At 45.9% G+C, this 12,322-nt stretch overlaps 1 protein-coding gene across 4 annotated transcripts in view; it reads left to right on the top strand.

The window, feature by feature from the left end:
• Positions 1-12,322, top strand: part of LOC144154775 (uncharacterized) — a 73,073-nt gene that overhangs the window by 50,495 nt on the left and 10,256 nt on the right. For all 4 annotated transcript variants that reach the window (XM_077685887.1, XM_077685881.1, XM_077685892.1 and 1 more), the window contains exons 13-14: positions 8,581-8,793; positions 10,236-10,461. In XM_077685887.1, the coding sequence (XP_077542013.1) occupies positions 8,581-8,793; positions 10,236-10,461 (439 nt within the window). The remainder of the gene's footprint in view (positions 1-8,580; positions 8,794-10,235; positions 10,462-12,322) is intronic.

Below are 12,322 nucleotides of genomic sequence, written 5' to 3'. Positions count from 1 at the left end.
TCACACGCTATTTACAAAAATGGAAATGTAACTGCATGGCCAGCCACCCAACCTAAGCCATACGTGTGCCAACCGACTCAACAGGGCCCCTAGAAAACATCGCCTTTCACATAAAAGGGAAGCCTCTGCTTCAAACCGTTGACTTTGTTTTCTTTCCATTTTAATGATTGGCAGGTTGCATATTACACAAGTGGCATTGTTTCTCTTTTTTTAGCATGAGCAATCAACCGTAGCCTAGAGGATCCCCTTTACCCTGATGTAGATCTATTTTAATCTAGACAGGGTGGCCTCTCTTATCTCCTGGGCAAGCTAACAGCAGAGTCCGGAGTCCATAGGCCATGTTTCAACCACTCTGAGCGCGTTTACGCGAATTTATTTAGTAGGAAAAGCAATTCGAAAATGCTGTCCTCCTCTCTGCACCCTCGCCCATTTTTTGTGGCGTTTTCGTGTGACGTCACGAGGAGACGAGCTGGCAATTGGCTGCGCTACTGGTCGGGTTCGCCGACCTTCCGATCGAGTCAGTCGGCACAGCGTTTAGACTGCCGGCCGCCGACGGGTCGTCGCAATTGGCTCGCTCAATTGAAACTAAGCCACCACACGTTTGTGAATGAAAGAATGTGCCTTTCTTTACTTTGTTAGTTTGTACACTGTATCTATAGCTCCAAGTCGAGTCAAGGTCGCCTCACACAAGCGCTGCACAAGGGCACATGCGATGCTTCGCTGACTTTACGCTAGTAGGAAAATCTAAGGCCACTTGAAGGCGGGAGAAGAGTCAACGAAGTCAATATTGGTACTAAGAAAATAAAATCAACTGAAACTTTTACTGTACAGCGCAAAACTAGGGAGCAGGAAGCACTTTTTTGCGCTGGGTGAACAAGCACAGCGGTCAGCAGCACGACCGCACATCTGCGAACGCTTTTCCGTCCAAGAAATGTAATTGCTAGACGTGAGATATTGTGGAAGTTTGGGGGACGCTTACTGCACGGGCGCTATACGACAAATAGTCACCTAAAGTACTTCATATGATAAGGCTAAATAAGTGTAAACTGGGTATACATTATATACCTTATATATCCAGCCTCGGCAGAGCTGGCTTGTGGCCGAGTGGTCTAAGGCGCTAGGTTATCGTTTTGCAAATCGCAAGTTCGAATCGCCGAGGATTCATCGGGTTTTTTTTTTTTTTTTTTTTTTTTTTTTTTTTTGCCAGTTGATTTGTTTGTTTTGGGCCGATGTTTTCTAAACTGAGTTCACCATTTTTGGGCCGTAACGTTCACTGTTCCACGAGCGAGTTTGCAGAACGCGCGCAGACTGCCACTGACGCTCTAGCGAGTTCTCGTTAGCGTGCTGCTGCTTGCGGGCAGTGGGCACAGGCCTGAATCAGCACACCCTTGGCCTGGTGCGAACACGCTTTTTACGATACAGGCATGAGTGAGGCAAGCTCCGAATATGAGGGAAAAGCGCATGGCATTTGAGCGTCAGCGGTGACGCGAAGGGCGTCATCCACTGCGTAGGCCTCGGCTAGTGATTTCTACGATTGCAATCCGTCCTGGTAGGCTTATCTCAGGCATTTTACAGCCGACAATATGGCAGAAGGGTGGTACGGCGATTACTGAGATATCGAGAAGGCCCATCCATATAACATATTTTACCATATAACATATGGCGGTGTTGATGGTGCTGCAACTGTTCATTGTTATGTCCAATATGTTATTATAATCAGTATGCTATAAGTGGGTTCAACTGTGAGTCTGTGTGTGTACATATATATATATATAATCTCGATAAACGGAAATCGCTTAAACGGAATTGCCACTTAAACGGAATTGCCACTTAAACGGAACAGTTGCCTGGAATTTGGTTGGTTTTGTATTCAGATAACGTAAAAAAACTCTCGGTAATCGGAACTAAAATTTCCGCATCACCGTGTAAACGGAACCGGAAATGGAACTTCTTGTGAAATCCACTGGCATGAGAATCAGCTTTTTACGGTTCCGGCTGTTTCGTTCTTGTTTTTTTTTTTTCTTCCTCCATGTTTTTTTAGCCTTGTTGGCTTCGTAAGCCTCGTCTCGTAAGTGGTTAGCCGTGTTAGCGCAACGAATGCAACATCGCAGTTCTTCTTCCAGTCGTTCGGTCTCGATTCTAGACGCCGAGGCTACAGGGCTCACCTCCTGTCGCCTCGTTCGTGCCATCGTTGTGCTATTCGTCCTTCATTACCACGTTGCCGTCTTCTAAATTCGGTGGCTCGTAAGCACTCGCGAAGTTGAGGCCTCTAGCCTCCGGGAAGATGCAGTTGCAAGGACTCAAACAAAAATAATTGACGCATTTTGTAGTGCACAGCGACTCATTGTTGCCAAATCAACTTTGTGAATGCTGTGCCTGCGCTTCTTGTAGTTTTCTTGCTTTCTGAAAACTATCAGCTACAGTCACTTGCTAGTGGTTAGAGTTCCATGAAATGCCCTTAGAAGTGTGTACGCACATAAATTTGCACCTTAGAACTTCTGTCTCAGTAAACGGAACTCCTGTTAAACGGAACTAATTTTTCCGGTCCCTTGAAGTTCCGTTTATCGAGGGTCTACTGTGTGTGTGTGTGTGTGTGTGTGTGTGTGTGTGTGTGTGTGTGTGTGTATATATATATATATATATATATATATATATATATATATATATATATATATATATATATATATATATATATATATAAGAAAGGTGCATGTATTGTTGGTACCAGAACTGCAAGCAAAGGCAAAGCGTGCATGATACCACCACAGCATGGGGCATGCCTTCGAGGGTTTAAATGCAGGCTTATTTTTTGTGCCTTGTGCTGCGGTATACACAGAGTTGATTGCTTCCTAGAACTGACATACAACGTTCGTGAACCTGCCATTTGAATTTTTCAACTGTAATCGCAGCTTGCCAGAGTGTATGTCCGCATTGTAGTAATACTGAAACACTTGTGGTTAAGGTCGCCACATGGAAGTTGCCTCGATATGAAATCTATTATTAATAAAGCTAAGCGCAGCCGGTTAGCCTTTGCTTTATGCCAAAGAAAAAATTTGCAAATCCTTTCAAATAAGCCTGTTATTTTTATGCAGGCTAGTTGCTGAAGTATGCTTGAGAAATTTTAAATTTTGGTTTCCCTATTAGAAATCGTTAAATATTTGCTTCGATTAAAAATGTTCATTTCAATTTGCAACTATTCGAACAAAATCATTATTTGCTTCATATTCGCTTCGAAGGCAAAAATCACTATTCACACACCCCTAGTATTTAGTTATCAGGTGAGGATTTGTTGCCATTTTTACATTGTGAGATTATTTTCCCTAGCTTCTAATCACTCTGAATGTAGCCCGATGAAAGTGATTACGAAAAAAAATGTGCAGAGATGGTACTTAAAGGGACACTGAAGTGATTTGTAAACAATGCGGGATTACGAGCGCAAATTGTAGTCCGGAGTCCCTAGGACCTGTTTCGACCACTCTGAGCACGTTTACGCGAATTTATTTAGTAGAAAAATCAATTCGAAAATGCTGTCCTCCTCTTTGAACTCTCGCCCATTTTCTGTGGCGTTTTCGTGTGACGTCAGCAGGAGAGGAGCTGGCAATTGGCTGCGCTACTGCACGGCTCGCCGACCTTCCGCGACCGAGTCAGTCGACCCAACGTTTAGTCCGCCGGCCGCCGACGGGTCGTCACAATTCGCTCGATCAGTTGAAACTAAGCCACAACACGTTTGGGAATGGAAGAATGTGCCTTTCTTTACTTCGTTAGTTTGTACACTGTATCTAGCTCCAAGTCAAGGTCGCTTCACACACGCGCTGCACAAGCGCACATGCGACGCTTCGCTGACTGGTACGCCAGTAGGAAAATATAAGGCCTCTTCAAGGGGGAGAAGAGTCAGTGAAGTCAATATAGGTACTAAGGAAATAAAATCAACAGATATATTTACCGTACACCGTAAACCTAGGGTGTGGGAAGCACTTTTTTGCGCTGGGCGAACAAGCACAGCGGTCAGCAGCACGACTACGCATCTGCGAACGCTTTTCCGTCTACGAAATGCAATTCCTAGACGTGAGCTAGTGTAGAAGCTCGGGGGACGCTTACTGTACGAGCGCAATACAACAAATAGTCACCTAAGCTGCTTGAAATACTAAAACTATATAAAAGTGTAAACTGGTTCTACATTATATACCTTATATTTCGACCGTCCGCTAGCCCCCGTCCGTGGCCTAGTTGTCTGGAGTGCTAGGTATGACACCAAATGTGTTTTGCCAGTCGCAAGTTCGAATCCTCCCTGGTACATGTTTTTTTTTTTTTTTTTTTTTTTTATAAGTTAATTTTTTCGTTTTTTGCCGATGTTTTCTATACTGACTTCATCTTTTTTTGGGGCCGCAACGTTCATTGCTCCACGAACTAGTCCACAGAACTCGCGCACGCTGGCACTGGCGCGCTAGCGAGTTCTCGTTGGCGTGCTGTTGCCATAAGCACCGACTGCTTGCGGGCAGCGGGCACAGGCCAGAATCAAGACCCTTGGCCTGGTACGAACACGCTTTTTACGATACAGGCATGAGTGATGAAAGCTCCAAATATGGGGGAAAAGCGCATGTATTTGAACGTCTGCGGGGACGCGGAGGGCGTTCATGCACTGCGTAAGCCTCAGCTAGTGAATGCTACGATTCCAAGCCGTCCTGGGAGGCTTATCTTATGCATTTTACAGCCGACAACATGGCAGAAGCGCGGTACTACAATTACTGGGATATTGAGAATGCCCATCCAACGACGCCATCGGATGTCAAACATGTTGTTTTAGAGAACCGAAACCGAAACCGAAACTTGTTTGATTGCTAACCTTGCGCATCATCCAATCACGGTGCCCCCTCCTCCCAACGTCACAGCTTAGTTGGTGCGGCCGCCGCAAACCGTGCATGGCAGTTTTTCTTCTTTCGCGCTTTGTAAAATAATTACCGATTTGTTAACCGGATAAACGATGAAAAGTGTGCTAATTTGAGCCAGTCTACGCAGTGCAAGCAAAAACGGGAGCTTGACAAATTCACTTCAGTGTCCCTTTAATGGTGGGTTTGTATTTTCTAATAACGTGAGATTTCTGTTATGAGAACTGCTACTGATGAAAGGTTTATAATGGTTCTTATGTTTAGTGTGATGATAATTGTTGACATTGCTTTTTATATGCATGCATCTGTAGTTGCAAGCAGAGTTCTCCCCACGGTGGGTGACAGTGGAAATGCCGCCCACTGCTCAAATTAAGTTCGGCAGGCCCCACCAGTGGACTTACCTGTTTGAAATGTGCACCTGAGGAACTAAAAACGGTGGGCGGCACAGATTGCTGCCTGTATACGTGGAGGAGTCTGAACAAGTTGTTTTTAAGTCGGAAAAATTCCAAGCTATGTGCGGTATTTGGCCAGTGGTATATGACCAGAGTTGTTGAATCTTTATGATTAAAATTTGACATTTTTGAACTTAACATCTCCCCACCCCCCTTCAGAAGGTCTACCTCTCATAAATTTATGGGGAGAACCCTGGTTGCAAGTAAACTTGGGCCTTGTTCATGCATGAAAACAGAAAAAATGGGCGTTGTTTAAGGTATGTGTTGAATCACTATTGCTGAGGGTATCATCACTAGGGCCACTTAAAGGACCATGCAACACTTTTCTTACCGGTACTTTTCGGGACCTACGTCTGTTCTTCGTGTCATTCAGATACAGTCGCAAAAAAATTATTAGGATCAGTGCGGAAATAAGAAAGTTATTCAATTTTTACATCTACAAATACAAGCAAATGCGGCGCTGCCTACGTCACACCCATAGGCTCTGGATATGACGGCGCAAGGCAGGACCCTATGCACCCTACGATTGGATGAGCTTGCGATATTTTGTATATGATCTTGTATCGACCAAATCAGCCTAAATAATGCTTTAGGGCGTATTATTTTTCCTTAAAGGAAGCATAAAAACTTAACCGCAGATAGTAACAGAGGGCAGACACTACTGCCCGCTTCGAGCGCTTGTGTCCCCTTTTAAGCCGTGTTGCAAGGAAATGCGCTCAGCGTCACCCGGCGTCTGCGTACTTCACTAAAATGCATGCCAAATCGTCTGCATGCATTTCATATGATGATGTCTATACTTAGCAGATATCAGCATCGACGCAAGAAGTGGTGTAGTCAGCGAGCATCGCAAAGCAGACAGCAGCTTCGGGGGTTTTCAGTCCGTCTCGAGTGTCTCAGCATTTGTGGACGTGCTTTCGCACTGGGAAGCGCAGTTCCGTTCACCGAAAAACAATCGCACCTTTTTTGTCTAGCAGCAATCGGCTGCCATGAGACATATTCAATCACGCTATCATATTTACTTGGATAATGATCGCACTCGCGTAACGATCGCACCCCTGAAGTTCGTCGTCAAAATAAGACTTTTTTTTTTTATTTCCTGCGCAATGATCGCATAGTGAATTTGCCGCAGCAATATGTCGTATGTGTGCCAAATCTAGCTGGTGATGGTCGTGCTTACCTATGTTCGCTCCTCTTTCAAAGCGGACATGGCTTCGTTATTGCCACAGACTTTCTGATATTAGCGGTATTGGTTAACATGAGTTCATTGTTGGTGCGGAAGAAACTCTCCCTAAATGCACATAATGTACTCGCAAGACAGAAAAAACGCACTCAGCTTGCTGTGTCGGCAGCCGTGTCTGTTTGGATGTCCCACACCGTGACAGCCGCAGCCACTTATTGGTCGACCTGTTCTCACCTCGCAGCAAACTCCTCCCGGTGCATTCCGTAATTCAGGAAAACAGCATTTTGCGTCACTTTGCAATGTGGCTGGCGGTGGTCCGTGGAGTTTTATTATGTTTTTATTTACTATGTTTATTATGTTCATGAGACCCATTGTAAAAACTTTGACCTGCATCTTGCTTGCGTTTTCTGCGCTAAAACTTTTTTCGCGAAAAATGTACCTCGTGTAATGAACGCACCCCTAAATTTGCATCATATTTTTGCAAAAAAAAAAAAGTGTGATTATTACGCGAGTAAATACGGTATTTTTGTTGGAAAGCTGTTACCAAAGGCAATTATAATTCTAGTTGTGCATTCCTTTCATGACCGACTTGTCCATGGACTTGGCCTGCGTCTTGGAGATTGCGATTGTGAGTTTTTTATGAGTTAAACGAGGGAGCGCTGGCTTAATTTCTCGTAGCATTAGCAAGACGGGGCTGATCTCCAAGATCAGTTTGTCATAAACAAACGTTATCACGGCCAGAATTTCTGAAAAAGGGCAAAAACTACACACACATTAAGATATTCATTAACGCCCAGGCATTGTATGCCAAATTGTTTCTCCTCTTGCCGTGTTGCTGGAATGGCGGAGAGTGGATAATGCGTTAGACTCTTCTTTTGAAGGTAAGTACTTTGACCCTGTGAGGGCTCTTGCTTTCTTTTTTGTGTGATCATCTCACAAGTTCTTTTTTTTAAACCAGGATATGCGACTATTTTTCGCCTTTCTGTAAACCCACAAGTGGGGTTCACGTCGAGCCTCAGTAGCAAGGCAGCACATGCACTCACACACACTTTGAATCACTCGGGGCATAAATTCAAAGTAGGTCTTGTTATGAACGGCCGCCCTGTTAACCAAAAACAGCTTCAGGATTAGGGTTAAGTTCAGAAAAATAAGCCTAGCGACACACATCAACGCAGCGACGGGCGGGTGACTTTGCCTCGTGTCTCCACTTTCTACTTGTCAGCGCTGTATCGGCGTGGTTGGCCTGGTGCTGCCGGGCGCCACTGCCAAGAAGTGCAAAGTGGAGCTTCTCAGGTCAGACAGTCGTGGGCTTAAAGCTTCTTCTGGAACGCGGCATTTTTCACTGTGCTCATTGGTCCCGCGACACGATGCCTTCGGGGAAAGTGGGAAGTGAGCAGCAGTTCTAAAAGTACCTGTAAGAAAAGTGTTGCGGGTCCTTCAAAGTTATTGGTGCGGTGTTGCTTGGGTTTGGGGTTTTCTATAATTTTTTGGATTAATTTTCAGCATGCCTGTGAGGTTATTTTGAGAAGAAAGGAGGTTTTATACTGTTTAAACAGCAGGCTTTATCAAAGGTTTGTTGGAACTAGGCTGCGAAGCAGTTTCCCTTGCACGAGCAGCTCACATTCCAGTAAAGCAGGCGCATGCATGGTTGCTGCCTGGCGAGTTTGATATGCAACGGTTGCTGTACAGCAACGCAGGGCTGTAACTCTCTTGTGCGCTTACCTTACCATTTTGCTTTCATCACTGTGCTTATTTTACCATTTTCTGTCTGAGGCGTACTCCCTTTTTGTTGTCTTGCTTTACAGCCATCGCATGCATGAGAGGGGAGGAAAAGCTGTCCATTGTACTTGGTGGGCATGGTAGGTGCCCAGCAGCAGCTTATGCCAAAGTTCTTGCTGTTTCTGTCAATGAAGCAGCGGTTGTTATGAAATCGTTATGGAAGGGGTCTAGAAAAAAAGCTGTGTATGTAGTTCTCCCCTTGGGTCCGCAGAGTTGAAGGTGTCCACTTACTGTGCCACAGTCGGCTCGTTCATGCCAATGCGGAGTCAATGACTGCCCACAGGTGAAGCCGTACGTGTGCACGTTTTGCGGCCACATGTCAGCACGAAAGGCGATGCTCCAATTGCACCTGCGGCAGCACACGGGCGAGAAGCCGTTTGCGTGCAACCTTTGCGAGTACCGCACGGGGGACCACAACTCGCTGCGCCGGCACAAGATGCGCCACTCCGGCACCAAGCCCTACAAGTGCCCCCACTGCCCCTACGCCTGCATCCAGGTGGGGTCGGGAAGCCTATGCCAGGGCTTCTTATCTAGGGGTCGTTGGCCGGGGCATTTCGAGCAGGGCCACACTATGGGGATGCGGGAGGGTGGAACTGGCCCAATGCCAAGGAGATGGGAGGGGGCTCCAAGGGCTTCGTCCTCTTGCCCCCTAGCCGCACATCATCAGTGCATTCCGGGAAAGCCTGTCGCCTCTTCCGAGGCCAGTGCATTTTTGCTACGGTTGATCGTAGGCGCTCAAAGTGCAACACATCCAACTAGTTTTAACACGTTGCAAAAAGTATATTTTATGTGCTTTCAGTGGACCATTCCTCATTTTCAAAGAAACATAATTTTATGCATCTTTGTTCACTGAGGCAACTCTCTATCTGCATTTCTGAACGCTGAAATTTTTCTAGTAGTGCTGTTCAGCTTGAAGCCAAATTGAAGATCATGTGTTTTGCTTCGATATCTGATAATTCAAATATTGGGCACCCCTGATAAATAAGTTCTGCAGGTCTATGTAAACGGTGCTAAATGAATTTAAGTATTTGCTTTAATGCACACAAGTTCGGCTGGGGTACTCATGGCAGTGTAAAGAAAAAACGATGGACCTTCTGCCTTTATCTAGGTTTCATAATTGGAAAGAAAAGAGTGGGCATAACCATTGTACCTATTTCACTTTAAAAGAGGAAAAAATGTTAGCCACAGCATTGAGGAAGTTGCTCTCGGTTATCCTAATGTTGATTTTCTTCTCAAGGTGAAACATTTAACATGCCTGAGGAATATGCCAGGTGTCGTCCCTGCCAGTTTATGCTATGCAGGTGAACTCTTGTGTCTGGCAATTCTTGATGGGGTGGTCATGTTTTGAGCTCTTTGCGCAAATTAGTCTGCTACAGCAGGAGTTAGTGCTGTGCCTGAACTGCTGGCACTTGAAACAGGGATGAGGGTGACATCAAATCCATCTCTTCTAGTGTGGAGCCACATGTGCATGCTTTCAACTTGTATTCCTTTAAGGTAGTGATTAGGGCATCGAGCTATTAGGTATTATATGCTTGCTGTTTTCTTTGTTAGCGAAAGTTCATATACAACTCTTTCTTACACGGGCTCTTTGTGGTGACATTACAGTTTACCAAACAGCTGCCGTCTTCACTTTACAGCATCCTCTTGGTGCAAGCTAAAAAGTAGACACGTTCTATATTTTTTCATGCTACAGTTTATGCTAGAAAATGCACTGCCTGCACCTGTAGCTACTGGCACAGTTCCCTCGTGCTGTCACACCAGAGCAGCAGAGCTGAGATGGCACTGTGGGTATTGCAGTGCTGCTCACTTTTTAGTTGATAGGAGTTCACCGGAAGAGGCATTCGCTTTGTGTGTAGGCCCCATTTCACGAGCCAATGCACACGAGTGGTGCCCATGGCAGCTGGCTTGACTGCAGGCTTGGCTTTCTGCTGACTGCAGGCTATCTCGTACAAGATGCACATGAAGAACAAGCACCCTGGCCTGGAAGGACTCTATGCGTGCACGGTGTGCAATTTCCGTTCTGTGAGCAAGGAGAACTACACCAACCACATGTCTGACCACAAGCGGGGCATCCTTGCGCCCTCTGCTCCGCCTGGTGACGACGCCAGCGCGGAGGCCACCTCGGCCGCCGCCACCGAGGGCGAAGCATTGCAGCTGCCCGAAGGTAGTACCCTGCTCTCTGTGTGCGGCTCTCCGCATGTCTGCCTGATTGTCAGGTCGCCTCTGAACAGAGGCGTTGCCCGATTCTGCTGAGCGTGCACAGCCTTCTCCTCCTTCTGTCCTCCCTTTTCCTCAATAAAGTCACACAAATGTGGTCTTCTGTTTCCGTTCTTGCTACTGCACATGACTGTTCAGAATGAGTGCTCGCTGAAGCCTGACTGATGGTGGGGCCTTTTCACGGCCTAGGTGTGTTGCTGTGTGTGGGAGTGAGGCAGCCTATTTTATAACATTTACTAGCTAAGGTTTGTGCCTTTTTAAAGCTCGCAATCCCGAAGTTGTTGCCAGATACAGTTATTTGTCACTTAGGTGCCCCCAAATTGCGCTTCTTTTCCCCCCGCAGCCAGGCTCCCAGTTTTAGTGCAGAAAGGTGTATGAGGGGGTGGTGCCAGTTTTTACCCTTTTGCCATTTTCTGCCTAATGAAACAACAATGGCAACTGGTGCGTTTGCAATCATGGCACTGTAATGTGCTGATAGAGGCCAGCTTTAACGTGCAAAACACACCCTGACAAAGGCAACCGGGGTAAGGTCCCACTGTCCATCAGCGTGTGCTGACACTGTTGTCGGCTTGGTGGTGGTTGCACACCTGCCCTTGCAGTGCTTTTGCTTTTTGGCGTGGTGCATATGCGTCCTATGAATGGTTTGCGGCATGTACGCACTGCGCCTCATGGCCCCCTTTTTGCATGCAACCCTGTTCACCAGCACATTTTTTTCTTTTTTTCTGTTCAAGCTAGCCGCATCACCATCCTGTCGCCGGCTTGCATCATGCTGTGTGCCACGTAAGCGCAGGCAGTGCTCGCTTGCCTGCTTGCTCTCTTGCTTGCCTTTGCATTGACATTCACGAAAATTGAGCACGTCTGCTGGAAACGTTGATACATTTGAAGGGTTGTTGGCTGATGCTAGCACAAGTCTTTGTACTGGATTTCTGTGTGCAACAGTTTTTAAAGTCTTTTTCTATAATGGTTAGCAGCCATACCTTATATATGGAAGACAGAAACAAACTAAAAAGTAACTAACTTGCTATGGTTTGCTTCTCTTATTGTTCTCTACTTGTTCTCTTGTACCTAAGCTAACCCTCTCTAAGCACTGTCCACACGTGTCAGTTTCTTACCCTACTCTGCTGCTCTCTTCACAAGCGCACGCCATTAGTTTGGCAAGCCATAACTTAGCATGTCCGCATCTTTCATTGTGTATTATGTGTGTGATGTTACTGTCCTTGTTTCCTTTTTCCCTCTAAATGTTGCCGCATGGCATAGAACTATTCCTGCAGGAACCCAAGCGAAGGCTGCGGCGTGGGTCCTGTATCCGTGGCATATAGTCTGGCAGATGGCTGGAGTGCAAGTTGCAAGAGGCGAGGTGCTGGAGACGCATGTGCTTTAGGGCAAGGCAGCTCCATACCGCGCGCTCAGCTGCGGCTTATATTGCCACATTCGCAAGCTTTTTGCAAGTTTACCGCAAAGTGACATATTTGGTAACATAATACCAATTCAATCATGTTCATAATCACAGATGCATGCATAGCATTTCCAACAGATTTATGTATTCTTTATCCTATTTCACCTGCTGTGTTGGAGTAGCGGGTTAAGTACAAAAAACGCTTGTGTGCACGAGATTCCAGCGTGCAGGCACTTCTAGTTGTTTGAGAATAGCATGTTTGGCTGGAAATGGTTCCCCTGCTACTATTGATGTGTTAAGTATAGGATATTTTTAAGCACACATTAATTCTACTCATTGGTCTTAATGCCATCTGCTTTTAATTTGTCAGTGCACAGGTAAAATTGATGTACCCATTATAAAAAAAATGGCA

The sequence above is a fragment of the Haemaphysalis longicornis genome, unplaced genomic scaffold (genome assembly GCF_048455015.1).
Source record: "Haemaphysalis longicornis isolate Haplotype H1 unplaced genomic scaffold, Haemaphysalis longicornis Haplotype H1 scaffold_1, whole genome shotgun sequence".
Lineage (NCBI taxonomy): Eukaryota > Metazoa > Arthropoda > Arachnida > Ixodida > Ixodidae > Haemaphysalis > Haemaphysalis longicornis.
This window is presented reverse-complemented; position numbering and strand designations above follow the sequence as displayed.